The sequence below is a fragment of the Rhopilema esculentum genome, chromosome 6 (genome assembly GCF_057945365.1).
Source record: "Rhopilema esculentum isolate cy_ngs chromosome 6, ASM5794536v1, whole genome shotgun sequence".
In the NCBI taxonomy this organism is placed as follows: domain Eukaryota; kingdom Metazoa; phylum Cnidaria; class Scyphozoa; order Rhizostomeae; family Rhizostomatidae; genus Rhopilema; species Rhopilema esculentum.
In genome coordinates, this window is record NC_142820.1 from 4735155 (window position 1) to 4754487 (window position 19333).

Sequence of the window (19333 nt, forward strand, 5' to 3'; positions counted from 1 at the left end):
AAATAACGAAGTCCGCATCAATTCATTACATTAGATGATATGATTAAGGAGATTGCAAGTTTTGGCTGAGGTGGCCCTTTGATGATGAAATAAAACGCTAAAGAAACTGATATCTATCATGTATGAAAATGTATGAAAATTCACAATCTTTACCCCGTTACCCAAAATAATGGTAAATTCTTGCCTTGAATGTTCCTCTTTGTATCCAATGACAACCGTTTGCGGTTGCTGTTGCACAGGTGTTTGCAACAACAACTACCTTACAGTTGCTGGACTAAATCGAAGAACCTGTTTGCTTTCAAAGAAGTTGTGTCAAAAACTGCAATTTATCGTATGATGGTTTAAAAATCTACGTTTTAGAAGCATTAAAGATATAGCCTTATCTTTCAAAAGGCTTCAGACGCCAAGATGATGGAATTAAGCTTAGCAAGGGCTGATTATCTCCAGGTAAACAAATGATTATCTCACAGCTCTAATCATAGCCAAAATTATAAAGGGTTTTTAAGGGACACTGTACTTCCTTCATTCCAGTATATTACGTTGGTAATCTTTCAATCATCATTTCTTGTAATAATAAACTTACAATTGATGTATGACATTTGCTCACTTCACTTTTTACAGCCAATGAATAGAGATTTACAAAGTTGTTTACCGCGTGTGTGGAGCAGTGGCCGTAGCTAGTTTTGATTGTTAACCTTTCATGAGTTTTTTTGAAACGATGTAATTATATATGCTAAGATTTTGCTTTCATTGTGGATACATTAGGTTGGAGTTACATCACCAAAATCATTGAAAGTGCTTCATGGTGCATCTTCAAAAAAGGGAGCCCAAAATAAAGTAAGATATTCTCTGAGAAGTATCTGTATCTTAAAAGATCCTTTAGGAACCCAATGCAGATATGCAGTACAAAGCTGTCACTGAAAAGAATGCAGATTCGTAGTGTAAAGCTATCCCTAAAGCTGCTTACATTAACTTTTGCTATAAAGGTTTCATCCTTGTAATTTCCCTATTTGTTTTGCTTTTGATTTCTTTGGGAATACTAGAGAAGTATAAACTCTAAAGTTATGGTTTTTTGCACAAATATTGATCCCTTGACAGGCCCAGCCATATGAAATGAGTCATAGCTAGCACACATCTCTTTTCTCCCTCCCTCCTACCCATTTTTCATCTTGACATTTTTCGCTCTCAATTTCTTTGCCTGCCAAACGTTTGTGTTATGTGTTGTTGTAGTCAGAAACTTCAACCTATTAAGAAATGGATAGGGAAGCAAAAATATGTTTTTAGTGCTCAAAATCTTTCCATGCTCTGTTCTCTTATCCCAACCCTCCATCCCCCTTGGGTATAAAGAGAAGTCTTTCTTTGAATTCTTGATAATATTATCTCTCAGTTGGTAGGGCTGATTTAGATTGCAGGATACATTTCATGGTTTTTTATTGCTTTTATTACGGATAGAATCTGCTCTTTAAAGTTATTCTTCTCTATCTATTTTTTAATGTTTCTCTTCTCCTCTTATACCTTAGGTGTTTATTGAGAATTTTTCTTGATTAACACAATTATCTGTCTAGATTGTTATTGCTGATCAGGCTGGTGTATTGACATGCTTTGGAATGAAAAAAGGGAATTTACAGGTAGTCCAAAAATATTATCTGGATAATATTTTTTTGTTATCATTGTAAATGCTTTAGTATGCCACTAACTGATAATAATTCAATATTTATGTGTGGACAATTTTGTTTATTTATTGTAGACATTCTGTAATTTAAAGTGAGCAATAAATTAAGATAATTGTAACTGAATGTTAAAAGCAATTCTGTACATAGCTAAAAAACTGTTGGTTGATAAATGTTAAAAATGTTAAGCCAATAGTAATCCATAGTGATTTCTCAACTGTATGGTCCTTATTTGACTTTGCAACTCAGGTAATATATTTGATCTGTTGACCAACACTACATAATAAAACCCTAATTTCAGCCAGCTGTCACCACTGTTTGAGGAATGGGATTTTTATTCTTGTTATTTTATCATTGGAGTATCTTTGTAACAATTTAGATATTGTGCAGTGTTATTAATTTGCTCTTATCAATTATTTGCTACAGCCACAAAAACTATAAATTTTGATTGTGCTTGTTTTTGCAGATGGTATTTAAGACTCTGCCTGGGACAAAAATCTTGCGTGTTGAGCTTGGTGGTATTGAAGGCCCACAATCAGAGAAAATATTTGTTGCAGCTGGTGCTGAAATAAGGGCCTATACAAAAAAGGGAAAACAATTCTTGAGTTTCAACACAAATCTGACTGAGAGCATCCAGAGCATGTAAGCAAAGATTTGGAAGTTAACAGCTTTATGTTGCCTTTGTATAGCAAAGTATGTTAACAAACGTTTTTGCTGTTTTGAACTTCTTAACAAAACAGAAAGATGTCTTCACTCATTTTCACCATATTGGTATTTTAGCTTGGATTAACTTTCTCGTTCCACTTTCTTACTATAGAGATAGCTATGTGTTGTGCTCTCCCTTTTGTATATAAACTGCTTTGCAAAAAATTTAATTATCTTGGTAAAAATGTTAAAACATTCTTGAAATCATGATTTTGAGAACTGATGAGCTTAATTTATAGTTTGGTGATAGTGCAAATCATTCTTTGTTTGTCTATGAAATTAGAAATTTTTAGCCTTTAAAAATGATCAATTGTAATAAAAATGAATCATTTTTTGAATCCCCTACTTTTCACAGCCATGCAGCAATTGTTACATATAATTATTTGACACTTGTGTCTCATGACACTTGCATTCTTGGATGTATTACTGTCGTTCACAATATTTAAGCAGAAGTTGTCTTTGTCAAAGAGCTCAGATATTATTTTACCACCCAAGAAAATTATTTGTTTTGAAATGCTTCTATGAAATTCTTTTGGTTCAGCATTTTAAATATATTTATCCCATTTTTAGGTCTGTCTCAGGAAATGATTTGTTCCTTTGTGGCAACTACATCTTCAATCAATATCATGACTGCCAAGATGAGAACTATTTTCTGTCACCTGATAAGATCAATGACATTATTTGCCTTCCCCAAAAAAAGTAAGTCCTGATCTGATCATATTGGTTTTTTTAAATGATCGAAGAGCCGCACTATTCAGTTGATATTATTTGTTGTTTTGTAGCAATACTGCATAATGCTATGAGTCATTTTATATGTAAAGATAATTTTCAAGTTGACAAAAAGTTAAGCTGAAGTACATGCCAAATTTGGGCTAATCTGCTATTTCAATATTTAAAACAGAGTTCCTTATATAAATTAAACAGAAAGATTTAACACTCAAAAAAGCATTCTAGGCAGAATGTCTCTACTAAACATATCTCCATTGGCCATTTGGGTCTCCATTCAGTTGAACATTTTTGTTTCAAAAGTGGAGCATGCCAACTTTCTTGCTTTCTTTCTTGTAGCCAGTTCACTCCCTGTAACAAGAAAGAAGTTTTTACAGAAACCTTTTTTTGTTTTGGGGTATGCAAATGAAGGGGTTTTTTACATAGCTGTTGAAGGCTCTAATTCCCGTCTAATATGCCTTTTTACCCAGTAATATTAGAAATAAGATGCTTATCTTCTCTTTTGTAGTAACATGCCTATCATGCCAGTTCTTGCATGTCAAGACAGAGCTCTGAGAGTATTGCAGGTAAATTGTGATTACATTTTATAGTGTTATAATCATTAATTTGAAGATAGCACGAAAAAACAGACACATAGCATACTGAAGTACTTTTGTCTGATACTCTTCAGACTTTAAACATCAGATAATGACTGACAGCAAGCAGAAAGTTTAAATCCTGGTGTGCATTGATAACAACATGGAAGAAGAAAGACGCGTTTGACTAGTTTTTCACCGATCAATGACCACAAAGCTCTCACCTAGTTGAAGAGTCCAAGAGAAAAAACGAGCCCTTTCTGTCTACACAAGTTGAAATACTTTGTTTTGGTGTACACAGATTCCAAAACTTCTTAATTAAAAGATGGCCTTGCCTGCCCAATGATTTTGAAATTGTTGCCACTCTACTTTTAGACACACTCTGGATATCTCACCAAATGTTGACCAATTGGTGATTCACATTTATGTGTTCATCTGTCCTCACTATCCTATTCCCACTTGACCTCTTCATGTAGTATTTCGTCTGGAGTTAAAGGTCTGATCTTGAAATATAAATCACAGCGTGCAAGCAAATTCCATTATCACAATGGCGAAGTTAGCTTTTGGTAATTGGTGCTAAGATATAAAATTATATCAATAAGTTTTCCTTGTTTGGTTAAAGTTTGTTTTCTTTTGTCTGTCCAGAAATCTGATATGCTGTATGAGCAAGAGGTTTCTGGGCCACCAGTTGTTCTGGCTTTGAATGCAAAAGTTGGTGGTAAGTTTTGATTTTACTTTTGATATAAAAAATAAAGAAAGTAGCTTTGGGTAGCCTGCAGTCAAAATGTAGTTTTATTGAAAGGCTGTTAGATGAAAGATGTTCAAGATAATTTTTTACACCTTTCCAGACTCATGGAAATGTCATTGTCATTGAAATGGTAGAGCAACGATTTTGAAAAGTTATTTTTGGGCTGCATGACATAGACTAAACAGGAATCCTGAAATTGGGTAATTGCAAATAGTTAACATTAGGCAAACATTTTCTAGCCGCAACTCCAGAAGCACATCCATGTGAAGCAGGTGGGAAAACAACCCAACCTTTTTGCATGCACTGACTGTGTTTTATTTGCTATGAATAAAAATTCTTAATTTTCTAGGTTTTTCTTGTTGCTGAAAGATATCTAAATATGATTATCTATATAGTGTACTAATAAAAACCACTGTTTTCCTGGTCTGTCATTAATTACTCAATGCTGTGTAACTGTACACGTTTTTTGTATAGAACAGCAAGCATGCCCCTAGAAATCTGCCTGAATAGTGATGCAAGAACAAGGTCCTCCTTTGACTAGAGGATTGATTAGCCCATAGTTTATATCAACTATGATTAGCCTGGGTTAGGGAGTAAATTTCTATTGTTTACCAGACGTTTCCCCAAGCTAACATCTTATGTTTTCCATAGAATGTTTTGCAGAGTTTTCTAATAGCAACCCATCAGCATGTGGAAGTCCATATCGCTCATTGTGCTGTCTAAATGAAATTGTACTTTGGTGAAAGGGCAAAGTATTGTTTAGTCAACTTTTTAAGGATATAATTTAAAAATATTATCACTGTAATGTGATACCTCCTTTTTAAGGGGAAGGTCGCGATGAGGTTCTTTATGGAACATCCGATGGCAAAGTTGGTCTTGTTCAGCTTACAAGGTTAGGAAATTTGAAAATGAAAATTCTTGGAGAACAAGAAATGGTCTGATATTTATTTTGATGCTCTGATCGTAAATGGAATGATCCCCATCATTGTAAAATCGCGATAGGTCTAAAGCTACTAAGATTTTGTAAACTAAGAAACCTTCTTTATTGTGACAATCGAAACCTATATGTTTAAGCAATTACCCCAGGTAGGACGAGAAAGCTTGTTCTTTGGATCTAATTCTTATGACCATTGAAGAAAATTGTTTAGAATGGTATCACTAGTGTGCTTGCAAAATATGTCAAGTATATGTGTTGACTTATAAGTTATCTAAATTGTGATCATGTTCTTGTTGATTCATAGATGTAGCAGCAAAGAGTCAGTGCAATCATTGTTTTGTATCTGAGATAGAAAAGCAAAGTTAGGCCATTTTATCAAGCATATCTCTCTATAGTATTCGCATATATCTTGATTATACTTTTAGTGAAAGGCCGGAACATATTTGGGAAATACCAAATGATAACCGCTACGGAGGTAAGTGGCTTCAGACGAGTAACTGTGAATACGTATCATTTCTTTTCTTAACACTAATAGGCCTTTCTTGATCTTCATTTATTTTCAAGTGAATGTCCATTGTAAGACTGCTTTCAATATTGCTGGAAGTGTTGCATTAAATTTGTCAGAAAATGGAAGTTAAACCCTCGTTTATTTTTTTTAAACCTTATTCACCAGAAAAATGAATTTTATTCTGCAGCAAGCCAAGAGCTAAATCTTTTTTGTAAATTTTAGGGTCCCTTTAGCCTTGAGAACCTCGGGGAAAATACCGTTGAAGAAGTCATATATTTCCTGCAGTTTTGAAGCAAAATCAATGTATTTTCTTTCGACAGTTGTCTTGCTCAGCGTTAGGGAATTGTTTTGATCTCTAGAAGTTTCGCCCATGCCCGATGATTTCATTGTTTCAATTTTTTATTGATGCAGAGTTTGGCTTTAGCTGTCTATGAAATTTGCCCTAAGTGAGAAAAATGATGAAAATTCCTTGTCTTTTTTAAAGATGTTAGTGCTTTGGAAACCTTCGATATAACAGCAGATGGCACCCCAGATGTTTTGGTTGGCAGAAGCGATGGTATGGTTGAGGTCTATAGTGTAGAAGATGGTGGGGAGCCGACCCAAAGATTTAAGCATGTACGATGAATAATTGATAATTGCCTTTACATTTATTTTTTATTTAGTTCCTTCTTCGAGAATTTGCATCACAATAAATCCCAGGCCTTGGTCATATTCTTGTCTTCTTCAATGGAATGTGAGGACTTGCGTCTTTAAAAAACCAATCTATAAAACCTGAGCTGTGCTCAAAAGAACGCCTATAGGCTTTTAAGTAAAAGCATGCATCTAAAACATGTACATGCATTTTCAGAAGCTAAAATTACAGAAAAAATGCTTTTCGTTCTAAAATCCACTATCCCGATGAAGGCCCCTAAATCCGCACAGCTGCATTGCCTTTGATTTTTATCATGTAATAAGGTAACATAAATCTGCAGTGAATTCAAAGATACCTGATCTCCACACGTAGTTTTCGGGATCTTCGCCGATTCCTTCATGACTTTAGAGTGGTGAAATTTCATCTTATAAGTTGTTATTCATTATTTTTGCGGGGTGAATCTTTTGTCTTCGGGTTCGGTATTCTTTATGTGAATGGCTAGTCATAAAGTTTAGGGTTTTCTAGTTACAACTAGTGGTTATTTTTTAGGCAAACTAATTTGGAAAATTCGAATATTTCATAGCAAACTACTCATTATCCAAGTCTGTAATTACCAACCCTAAGTAATAACTGTTTTTTTTGTAGATGTTGTCAGAAAGTATCACATCAGTTCAAGGGGGCTGTATTGGCACAGCTCATTATGATGAAATTGTCCTGTCAACATACACTGGTTGGGTTTTGGGCTTAACAACTGAGCCACAGCAGAAGCGTGTTGGCATGCCAAATGCTGCCACAGTTACAGATGATAATAACATGACTGTCATGAAAATGGCCGCTTTAAGGTGTGAAAATATTTCGTCGCCCGTTAATGAGAATAGCTGGACTATTGTCAATGGAATTGTTTCAACGAGCGATTATTCTTCTGAATCAAGATATATTTTCAGAGCCCCCCAATAATTGTCAAACTGTAGTATGTTTTTCTTATGACAGCGTACTGAATGAGAAGGAATACAATGGGCAGCCCCACGCCCCCCCCCCCAATATGAATTTCGTTCCGACGGCACTGTGATGTAATCACCAAACATCCCCTAAAACCATAAAAAATGGGCGTTTTCAAGTCAATAAGGTATTATAGATTAAACGAAAGATTCTACTATCTAGAGTTCGAAATCTATTTAGCTCTGTGCTGAAATATTGACTATCCTATTTGTCTGACTCGTTATTTTGATCATTGTATTCTCAATGCACCATTGCTATAGTCGAAAAGTATTGAGCTCAATGTCGCATGATTCAATTTTTATCATTGCAGTGCTGAAATTGAAGAGCTGCAGCAAAAAGTTCTCATGGAGAGGGAACGGTACCAGGTTCTCTCGCAATCAGACACTGCAGTTTCAGCTGTGCCAAATTTTTCGCTCAATGACAAGTTCTCGTTAAGTAGAGACGATGCAAGTTATACCTTAAGCATTGAAGTGGAAACAGCAATCGATACTGTACTGCTCCAGGTGAGGATACATGGTTAATTTGTATCATTGTTTATTCTGCTTTTTTCATTGTTAACTTTCAGTTTACCTAATTCAATATTTATATAAAGACCTGAAAATGGATTGCTCATGAATCAAGCGCGTCAAGTGGCTACCTTGTTTCCTCCACTTAAGTCAAGCCTTTTCTGTTTTATATGAATGTTTAACTTTTGCTGCATTCGCCGGAGGTGGGCGTAATGAAGTCTATTAAGTAACTGAAGGTTGGAAAACATAATTCTAGTGCTTAATTTCGTTATTTTGGTCTTTGTAAACTTCAAAGAGTTGGAAAACATAATTCTAGTGCGTAATTTATCTTTACGTATCGAGTAATAAAGCAGAGATAGATAAAAAGATGTTCATATCCTCCTTCATAGGTTTTATAGCTTGCATAGTTTTTCTAGTCTTCAGGAATTTACAAGAATCTGCTCTTTGCAGCCATATGTTTTCTATTTTGTAGAGTGATGTACCGGTAGATCTTTTGGATGTTGACAAGAATTCAGCTGTTGTAAGTTACAGCTCCTGTGATGCAGATGTAAGTTACTTTGTTGTTATGTTTTTAAGTAGTATTTAATTACCCTGATGCCCTACAGGGGTTTGTTTGGCCCCAAAAAGCTATAGCTTCCTGGCAGTGGCGCCTGAAGCCCAAAACGGTAGAGGGCAAACACTGAGTTAGACTGCCAGCCTGGGTACCCGAGTTAACTCAAGAACCAATCCTTGATAATTTTCGTATCATCATATGCACGTAGGAAATCTCAACGGACCCAAGCATTGAGGTTTTTATCCCACAAACAATGGAAAATATTGAGCCTGTGTTGTGATGATCATGTGTCATGAAAATTGTGTCCTATTTTTTTCAAAAAGAAACCTTGTGTCTGTGATACTTTTTTCCACCTCCCTTCCTGTTCCATCTAGCAATAGTCAAATTTTATTTGATCCACTCCAAATAATGTTTCCAACAGAGTACTCTTGCACCCTCGTGTTTCCAATCAACCCTTCATTGTGTTGTCCCGAGTGAATTCTTTTTCTACCAATTTTCAACCAATAGTTTTTTACATGATTCGATAAGATGTAAATTCATGCCGTTTTATAATTTAAAACGTCGTATAATTTTTAATGTCATGCCCTTCCCTTAGAGTGGCAATTTCTTGCTTGCGACCTATCGATGTCAAGCCAATACTACAAGATTGGAACTCAAGGTTTGAACTTAATTTGTAGCTTTCCAGTTTTCATTGTGAATCTCATACAAACCGAAAAATCAAAGCTTTTCCATATGTACACAAGAATGTGTTTACTCGTCGTATAATAGGGGAAGGTCCATGAGCCTTTTGGGCACTGTGGGATGCATTTGCAAGGGACCTCAAAATTGGAATCATGGTAGTTATAAATAGCTGTAACTTAAAATTGCCATCAATCGCTTTAGAGGTCCTCTCCCCTTCTCAAAAAGTGTACAAAAATGTTAATATTTGAGGACTTACTTTGTTAGGTCAAATCTTGCATAAGCTGTTCCTAGCACCCATGAGATAAGAGAATCCTATTATTCTAATGTTAGGACTGATGACTAAATGTCAATATCATTTATAAGATCGAAGGTGACCTTTTGACGCAATTTTGTTACTAGTGCCATGAAATTTTGTTTGTAACCTTTCTGGTACAACAATCAGTACTCCTTTATTTTTGCAAATATATCTTCTTTTCACAAGACTATACAGTTCCGTAACATTGCTATAAAGCTCTTTCTTCGAATTTTCACAATTCAGACTTCGTATGGATCATCAATAAGATCACAACAGGTTCCAATCTTGGTGGTTACAATTTTAGTTTGTTACGGTCTCGCAAATGATACTGTTTTTTTATGTTCATGTAATGAACGTCTCACTTGAAATCCACCCTTTTGTGCAATTAAGCTAGTCTAAGTGACTGTCATATTTTCAATCAATGTTTTTCTAGATCCGTACCATTGAAGGTCAGTATGGAACTATCCAAGCTTATATAACGCCACGAATTCAGCCAAAGACCTGTCAACTTCGTCAATACCAAATTAAACCTTTGTCTCTGCATCAGAGGACTCATATTTTTGACGAGGAAAGGTACTGTTGTTTTCTTAAACGATTCTTTTTTTTCGTCAATGCATCCCAGTCTTTGGTTTGTTGTCACTATATTGTTAGGACGTTTAAGAGAATGCAAAATCTGGCTCATCATTACTAATACAATAAGTAAAGAAAGTCAAAGAAGATTTACACATGATTTAGTCGGAAGATAGGATCACTCATTTTCAATGTCCTCGGGAACTTTGCTTTTAATTTGTTCTTTGTTGATAGAGACAATTTGAACACGTCTTGTGATTTCTGCTCGCAGGCCACATAATTCTTTGAAACTAACTGGTGCATTCAGCCAAGCGGAAGTACACTCCTGGATTCATATGTGCTTACCTGAAGTACCTGAAAGGTCTGAGAATTTTATTTGAATCAAAAACGTAATTCATAATCGTAATAAAACGCCTCCCATTTTCACAAAAAAAGGATGAATCCCTTTATTTCACACATATTGTCATTAAAATGCCATACTCATAAATCTTGTCATGTTCCATCATTCTGAAAGATATGGTTCAAAACTCCCAGAGAAAGTCCTTTGACCTCAACTGGCCAGGCTGTCTCCGCTCATCCCCCTCCTTTATTTGCCATGGTCATGCTACTGCCTGTTTGCCAAAGAAATGATAACATGCGCCAAATTTTCAAGACAAATTATCTGCAACTGTTACTTTTGTAAGTTCTTGATAATTTCTGGATAATTGAGAACTGAATGTCTTTCTTTGGGAGCTTCTAATCAAAATACATTTCTTATTTGCCATTTTTTATGATAGCAAAAATATTTTTTTAGTAACACGGTATTTAAAGTTTAAGAATTATTTTATTACAAAACATTTCTCAAATTTAACTGCAAACGTGGTTACAAAAACAGGCACTTTGGATGAGGGACCTACTGTTTCCCGAGGAAGGCTCAAAGGCTCGAGAATTGGGCCATCTTCAATCCAAATCTAAAAGCTTTATCGAAAAAATTCGAACTTAACTTATCCCCCCCCCCCCCACCCTTCTCTACAACGCTATAAGGTCCCTGTACAGCTACTGCCGAACACCCAAAATTCATTCAAATATTTTTTTCGTTTTTAAGGTTGCTTAGGATCACTTCCGTAATGCTGTGTTTATCAATTAATTTATTAAAATATAGTTAATTCCTATTACTAAATCGCTGCAGAACACCACCTGGCGATGAAGTTACTTTCACATTCATGTCTACATTCCTTGAAACCCATTTGGAATGCAGCTACAGGTAAGAGACTGTTCCCAAATATTTATTTGTAAGTAAAGTGTAAGTTACCTTTTCGTTGAGAACTTTAAAAATGCCTTTCATCGAATAGAGGAATAAAACTTCTCCTTGGCTTCTCATTACAGCTTCTACTTGCACCTTTTTAATACTATAGTCTATACTTCACTTCATTTAACACAATGGGTCACAAGTGTTCAAAAAGGCCCTCATAGTCAGGATTATGCCCACAATTTTAAAAGCGTTCACAATAATTAAACATTTGTTTCAAAGTTCAGCAAAGCAAACAAAAAGGGAAAGTAGGTTTATGTATCTTGCACATCTTACAACATTTAAAGAAATTGCACAGTGAATGTAATAGAGCGGGATGGAAAAATATAGATATTGAAGTTGAGTACGATGAAAGTATGACAGAGGACGATATAACAATTGTTGAGGATGGTGAGAATGTTTGCGATTGCTAAAAGAATTTAGTTGAGAAGATGTTATACTTTTAAACTTCGTAGCTAGCCCTTACAACACATTCCCTTTATATGCTAAATGTTTGGGAGCAAGACATTCTGTTTTCAAATATGAAAACTTTGATGCGATTGTCGATAGTACAAAAATTTTGGACCCCAAACAATTTCGGGCAGTAAAAACTTCGAACGGTGAAAATTTCGGGCGCTCGAAATTTCCAAAAATTTTAATATCCGAAATTTGTGGACTCTAATGATTTCTTGCCTTTAATGATTTCTTTGCTTTCTCTTTTTGTTTCAAGGGCCTGCCTCCAACTCTGACTAACTAAGCAGTATACAGTAAAATTGAAACTTTCGGACAAAACTTTGTCCAAAACTTTAATTGAAGGAACTACCCTAGGAACTACTTTTGATTATACTCATACTTTTCTTATAGACGTCTTTTTTATATAAACATATAATTCAATTTTAATTTTTATTTTGTGAAGAATAATTTGTGCACTTTTTGATGGGTATTGGACAAAACTGATGTTATGAAACTTGCACCTTGAAATCATTCAAGCTATATGCCATTTGCCTTCTCAAAAGAAAAAGTTCCATTGATGTTTTAAGTTCTCCCCATTTGTTTAGTTCTTCTAATACACCGTTATTGTTTAAATAGTCCCAGATTGATCAATGTACAATTTCAGTTGGTATGGTATTAGCGCATATTTTGGTATGATGTAAAAAGTGTTTGATCTTAAAGTATTTATGTCCAAAAGTCTGCAAAAAATATGTCAATAGCTATATTGTTATAACTAATAAGGTTGTTATCTGAAGCTATTTTCGCAAAGCTTAACTGTTCAAAAGTTTTGGTTTTTAACCTTGAATGTCAATATTTGTTTTTCATTTTGCCATTTAATAATGAATCTGGCTCCTGTTTTCATGCAACTGTTGTCAAGTTATTTTGAGTTAGTAAGCTACTACTTGAAACTTTGAATTGTTTCAGGAAGGGTCAGGCAACCTTCAAGTCAGATAATATATCTACAATCTCAATTCTGAAAGATGTCTTATCAAAAGAAGCAACAAACCGAAAGATCAACCTGAGCATTTCATATGGTAATATTTGATTATCCTGTAATTATATCAAAGTTTCTGCTAGATATGGTTCATGATGTTTAAGAAGTTCCGATTGGTATATATACATTTCAAAACCATGAAATCCTTCTTTTTGGCCCAAGTTGCAGCAAAAGGATTTACTTTTACAAATATTTCAAAACTCTTTATTCTCTCAAATTTCTTGAGTTTTGAATGCACAAATTGATGTTTATTATAATTGAGTCTGCTGCCTGATAAATTGTATGAGTGAAGCAGTAAAGTGTAAAAAAGCAACACCTTGGTTTCAATGCATTCATTACTCTGCTCACTTTTGTTTTAACAGAGCTTAATGAAGACTCAATTCCTAATGTGCTGAGAAGGATTCACCCTAAACTTGACTATCAGCTTCTTTTGGCAAAGAAGGTCCAACTAGTTGATGGGTTAAAGGTATCTTACTTCCTTGTATATTCCTGGGTTAATTTCAATTGCTTTTTTGTACCAGATGGCTCTCTGTTTTACCTCCTTAACGTATTTTATGTTGCTTTATGTTTGGTTTATACGGAGTGGCAATGTGATGACCTCATAAAATACCTCTAATATTGAAAAATTAGCTACATCTGTTGCAGATTTGCTGTGACATGGACATAGTCCAAACCTTTTTGTAAGAAATAGCCAACGCAAAGTGGCCCTACACTTGCGTGATTTCTCTTTTGTGAACAATCGCTCTTAAAAGGATAATAATAATAATCAATGCTAAAACTATCAGTATTGTTTATAAAAACCATATGATCCCGTTGTAAGTAAGGTAATGAAAATGAAAATGAATGGTTACAGTGATCTTTAATGCACTCCAAGAATGATTAAAAAACCCCCAATATAAATGACTGTGCTATGTTTAAAAATTTTATCTACATCACAAAGTTCATATAGAAATTATTGCCAGATGATCGCTAAATGTTGTTTCAAACCCTTTTTTAAAAGTGCTTTAACTGCCCAGATAATGTTCCAAGTACTAATTAGTTTAAATACTAAGTGCCTATAGTATTCCAAAACATTTGCGATGGAATTGTTTTTCAAATGCATTTTTCCATTGAGATGTGTTTAATTCAGCTTACTTATATTTCCTGTGTTTTGATATACCAGCCTTGTATCATCTATGTCTAATCCTTGAGTCACAAATAATGAGTAGAAACGATTATGAAATATTGATTTCTTTTATAGGAGCTGCAAGTTTATGAGAATGATACAAGTTTTCTTGGTCAGGAGTACCAAGAGATTTTGGGTAATGTGTTTGACAATATCATAAATGATTATTAGAAACCAAACAAAATCATTTGCTAGGTGTTATAATTCACAAATTTTAATGTATTGGATGCCAAATAAGCAGTGAGTTGTGATGCAACTCAATGTAACCAAGACTAGAATTTAAGGGGATATCCATCAAAATAATAAAAAAATTGCTATCTTCAAGGATTCTATGAGAGGCTCATCCCACTGGTAGTCTTTACATGCAGAACAGCTCAGAAAAAGTGTATCTATGGTATCCTGTTTTTCTTGAAGTGCAAATCTTTAAAACAATACCTTGCTAAAGACAGATCTCATGTTTCAAAAGAAAAGGTCAAGGATACCAATGAAGAAGGAAATTTCTTAAAACCACAAGGTGGTTTTTTCCCAAATTCAATATAGGCTGCACTGCACCCCAGTTTCTCTTGAAGTTGCAAAATGCTTCATTTATCATTAAAATAACATATCATTTTTTGATATATTTCAGAAAATTCAGAGCAGCTTCTTGAGGAGTTTAAAAAGCAACCATGCCACCTTGAAAGGCTATATGGTGAGAATTGGACTGTTTTGCATCATAATAGAAAACTTTAAGCCTTTTGAGAAACAAAGTTTATTTCAATTTACTCTTTTTTCTTCCCAAAAAGGGGCAGGCTCACCTTTGTGGAAAGAGCATAATGGTTTGAACTCTTCTGGTATAACATAACAGTAATTTATGCCCTATTAAACATTAAATTTCACTGATACTTAAAAATCCTGCATGAAATATAAAAATTAGTGCATTTTTAATCTTTCTACCTTCATTCAGTGATGTTTTAATGACTTTTGGTATGTATCTTGTTTCTTTTCCATACTTAATTTAGTGCTTGTGATCTATATTTATCTTGCTGACATTTTCCATTCATAGGAATGATCACAGATCTTTTCATTGACAAACATAAGTTCAAGGTAAATTTTTAAATTCAAAGTTATTTTATAAGTTCACACTTCCCTTTTAACCATTATGGTCTTGTCATTCTTTTTCTCAAAATGTCACTTAACCTTGGAATTTGATAATTAAGATGATAAGTTAATTTCTGACCTGTTATCTTTATCACAATTTTGCAGGGGCAGAACGTGAAGAACAAGGTGACAGCACTTATGGGGATATTGGATAATTATGACTTAGACACTTTGATTGATTTTTTCCAAGAGCACTAAATGGAAATTGAAAAGTTCTGTTCCAAGTACCTTCTATCCAAACAGCAGTTTATGACAAGTTTCAAGACCTACTACTTACACAGGCACCCAATCTCCATTCCAAACAAGAACTTTAGAATCAAGCTTCATATTAAAAGAGAGCACTGGGAGGAGAATGATGTATATCAAACCTTTTATTAATTGCAATGCCAATTAATTTTGCCCAAAAGGTTATATTCCTGTGAAAGAGGTGATATTGCTGTTCCACTCACTTTAATGAAAAAATAAATAAGGTGTAAATATACAAATAGGTTTTGCACATAGAAGAAAATTTTAACATTTAGGAGGTAATAATACAGTTGATGTCAGTATGAGGTTCATTGTTAAGGTGAGAAAATTCTAGTAACTCTTTACTTGGTGTCCCTCTTTTTCAAGTGAATAAAAAAAATTGCTACATTACATGGTGAAGAAATATTTTCACATCAATGTGTATGGATGTTGTGGATCAAACCACAGCACTGATAATTTGAGGTCATCAGCCATATAAACCACGGACCTGTCAAGTTTCAATTTGAAATATGAATGAAATTTAAATGTTGTCAGGGCACCATATGATAATCATTTTTCATAGTTCAGTCTTTTGAAACAAATTAAATATGACAAATCCAAAAAATAGACAAATTCATGGTAGCAACAAGAAATGATCTTCAAGGCCAAGGATGGATCCAGAATAACTCCGAACTGCCACACAGGCAAAAGCCTAGACAATTTTCCATGCCCTTGTTTTTCAGAAATTCTGAGTTTGAGCACCAATTACAGACACCTTTCTGTTCAATTGTTTTGGCTTGAGGGCTTTGTTGCAGAATGTGAGCCCAAGAAAATACCAAAATGCCTGTGTCTTACATGTATGAGACATGGAAGGTCTTACATTGAGGTCTATAGCATAGAACATTATAGCAAAAAATTAATTCATAATGATACACTGTAGATATAATATGTCCTCAACTATAAGCTTGAATACCCCCATTACATACTTAAATAAAAATCCCTATACATAACTTGAAAAATTTGAAATTGTCGGCTGGTGCAAGTTTGTGCATACAGGCTCTGTCCAATTTACAGTGTTATGCACTTTGCATAAGTGATCTTGATACAAGCAAACAAATTTGTGGTAAACATTTAAGAAACAGACGACATAGTTTTTCTTACAATCAATTATTTATTAAACAGTATACCAGATATGCTACACACATGACTCAAGAAAGTTGAGTTTTGAGTTCCTTAGTACAAAGTTCGTGATCTAACATCTTGTCGTCGCACACAAACAAAGGCTCTGCCACAGCAAAATACGGGACTATAGGAGATTTTATATAAGGCACACGATTCTTACTTTGGCCAAACATGCACCAAACAATTTCAGAAGATGTTAGATGCATTATTTCTTACTGCTTTCTCCGCTTCTTTTCGCAACATCCCGGAGCAATGATAATGTTTTTCGTAGTTCCGTTTTCACGTGTGGAACATTATGGTAATTTTGTTCTATAAACACTCCTGATGCTACACCAATCAAGGCCCCGAGCATTAAAGTTTTATTTATGTGTGATATAACGATTCCAGCTGTAAATCCTTTCACAAATGTCCAGTCAAAAGCCTTCTTGTCCTCGGTGTCCCCTTCGTCGGACATATTTACCAGCTAGGCCAGCAAAAATGGCAGCAGTACTTCATGTCTGCTTTACCAAGCTTTCAGCTGACGTCAGCTAGACGTCACCATAATGTTATTGCGATTTTTTACCACATCATCTTTAGGTGCATGTACTACAGTTTTTGGCAATCTGTTCCATGTTTTTATGCAACTATCTGTAAAAATTATTTGCAAAAATTCGATATTGGGCGAGACTTCTTCAGCTTAAGATAATGGCCACAACACACATCTCTTTGAACACTTTAGCAAATGACCAAAAGCTACGTAGAGTTAGTTGGAAAAAACTCAGTTATTTTTGGAAAGTTGATTTTAGATTAATTTTTTGATTAATTTAGTGGTTAAAAATCATTTCTCATATTTTTGGGTCTAGGAAAACAATATCGAATGTTCAACTTTGAACGAGGTCAAGCCAAGTCCCGACATGTTAATACTATAGAACACTTTCTGTGCCAGTCCAGTTTTCAAAAGCTTCAAACCTCTATTGAGGGTGTAGAATGGGGGACATTGCTAGTCAGTAGTCAGACGATAAAGGGCTTGAGTTAGTCGAAATTTTTTTTAGTACAGAACTCCTGATTCTAACATTGTTTCATATTTTTGTAGGCAAAAAGAAAAATGCTTATGAGTTCTTAATTGAATATCGACCTGAAATGAACGAAATGAATTTTGACCTGAACGTCCTGTGGCAGGCTACGTTTATAAACCGTTATCCTCTATAATACGTAGAGCAAACCGCTACTGGTCATTAGTTTTGGGCTTTACAGATAATTACGCAGGATTCGCGCCACGAATTTGAAAGTGGGGGGAGGGCAAGGCTGGAAAAAGGAGGGAGCCAAGGCTTTTTACTCCTTTTACTGCAGCTTTAAAACTACTTGTTTGCAAGAAAGTGGGGGACATGGCCACCCCGGCCCCCTGTGGTTCGGACCCTGAATTAGTCGCTAGTCAGTTGGCAAACCCCTTCTACACCCTCTCCTTTTTTGCAAGTTAAGAAAATTGGTTGCCGCGGTAGCCGAGTGGTTAAGGCGCCCGACTGCCATGCCAGCACTCCGAGTTCGATCCCGGCTCGAGGACGGCCCTCAGTTCACTCAGTAGGAAAATGAGTACCTAGTTGAAACATACTAGGGAGGTAAAAGCGGCGTGGAAAAAAACTGGCCACCCTACCATACAATGCCGTGGCCCAGGACGATGCGCCCCCAATAGTGCATTCCCCAACGCTCATTATCGAATACGGGACCCAAAAAAAACAACAATTGCAGAGGTATTCTGCAAGTAAAGGAAATTAATATAGGTTACAGACGTGTCTGTTTCCATTGGAGATTCAGGTTTTGTTTTGCTTATTTTTTGTTTATCAAAGCGGTATTTCAGAAAAATTGGACGAGAAATATTTTGCAAACGTTATTCTAAAGAGAACAAGGGAAACTGGGCTCTAAGCTTATTCAATCATAGGGTTACCAAGCATCGGGTATCCTGTGGTTTCAAAACAGTCAAGATTCTACCATGTCATCTAGCTCAAGAAATTTTTTTGAAATTTGGCCAGGAACAGGGAAATCACCGTAATTTGTGTAAACAATATGTCTATAAAACCGTTGACTATTTAAAACGTTGTGCTTGGCAAACAGTTAATGGCAAAAACTATAATGAGAATGGCAAAAATTATAATACTGCAAAGCTCTATTAATCCCGGTGGGCTTACTTATTTTTCAGTCCTAGAGGGAAAGTGCTTGAAAGATAGGAGGTTTATTAGAGAGGAGGACTTATTAATAATTCAATGTAAAAAAATGTTATAAAAATGCCCTTATGCATTTGCTGTAAAGAAAATGGCATACAAATGTTCTCAAAAAAACTTTGCTAGCAGCTGTGTTTTTGATGAAACTCTTTGTAATCATTCTCGCTATAACGTTGAAAGAAAAGAGCGAGGGAGGAAATAACAAAATGCCAGGATACCAGAAGAAAGCAAGCAAAGCCTTTAGTATCCCGGGCGAAATCGGGAGAGTTGAAATGTCTGAAAATCAAGAGCTCCCCCTACAGGAGACAGAGGAGCTCGTGACCCCACAATAATTTAAAATATCCACAATAACTTGGTATGCATAGACTATATGTATAACATATTACATGTCTGCTGTTATTAGTTGTACCATTTGTCTTACCCTGGGTACCAGAACCCTTTTCGTTCACTAAGGCTTTGGTTTGGTACCCAGGGTACATTTGTCAACGTCATAAACCAACGCCCGCTCCAAATCATACACATCTAGTTACGCCAGTTATGAAAATACAACTCTATTCGATCAGTTACTTCAT

The 19333-nt window shown here is 35.1% G+C and overlaps 1 protein-coding gene across 1 annotated transcript; it reads left to right on the plus strand.

Annotated features, from left to right (window-relative positions):
* Positions 1–245: 245 nt before the first annotated feature.
* Positions 246–17279, plus strand: LOC135686643 (BBSome complex member BBS7). Its single transcript, XM_065202914.2, has 23 exons — positions 246–447; positions 766–837; positions 1566–1628; positions 2137–2312; positions 2946–3074; positions 3610–3667; positions 4322–4394; positions 5250–5316; positions 5787–5836; positions 6354–6484; positions 7146–7342; positions 7810–8002; positions 8478–8552; positions 9154–9216; positions 9968–10107; positions 10376–10465; positions 11273–11347; positions 12788–12897; positions 13220–13323; positions 14098–14158; positions 14648–14710; positions 15065–15105; positions 15265–17279. Exons 1-23 carry the CDS (start codon positions 409–411, stop codon positions 15355–15357), a joined length of 2163 nt encoding a protein of 720 aa, XP_065058986.2. The 5' UTR covers positions 246–408; the 3' UTR covers positions 15358–17279.
* Positions 17280–19333: the final 2054 nt, after the last annotated feature.

Coding starts and splice junctions, on each gene's coding strand:
- LOC135686643 (XM_065202914.2), top strand. CDS start 409: ATGATGGAATTAAGCTTAGCAAGGGCTGATTATCTCCAG. Junction 4,395..5,249: donor TTTGAATGCAAAAGTTGGTG/GTAAGTTTTGAT, acceptor CTCCTTTTTAAG/GGGAAGGTCGCGATGAGGTT. Junction 14,711..15,064: donor CCACCTTGAAAGGCTATATG/GTGAGAATTGGA, acceptor TTCCATTCATAG/GAATGATCACAGATCTTTTC.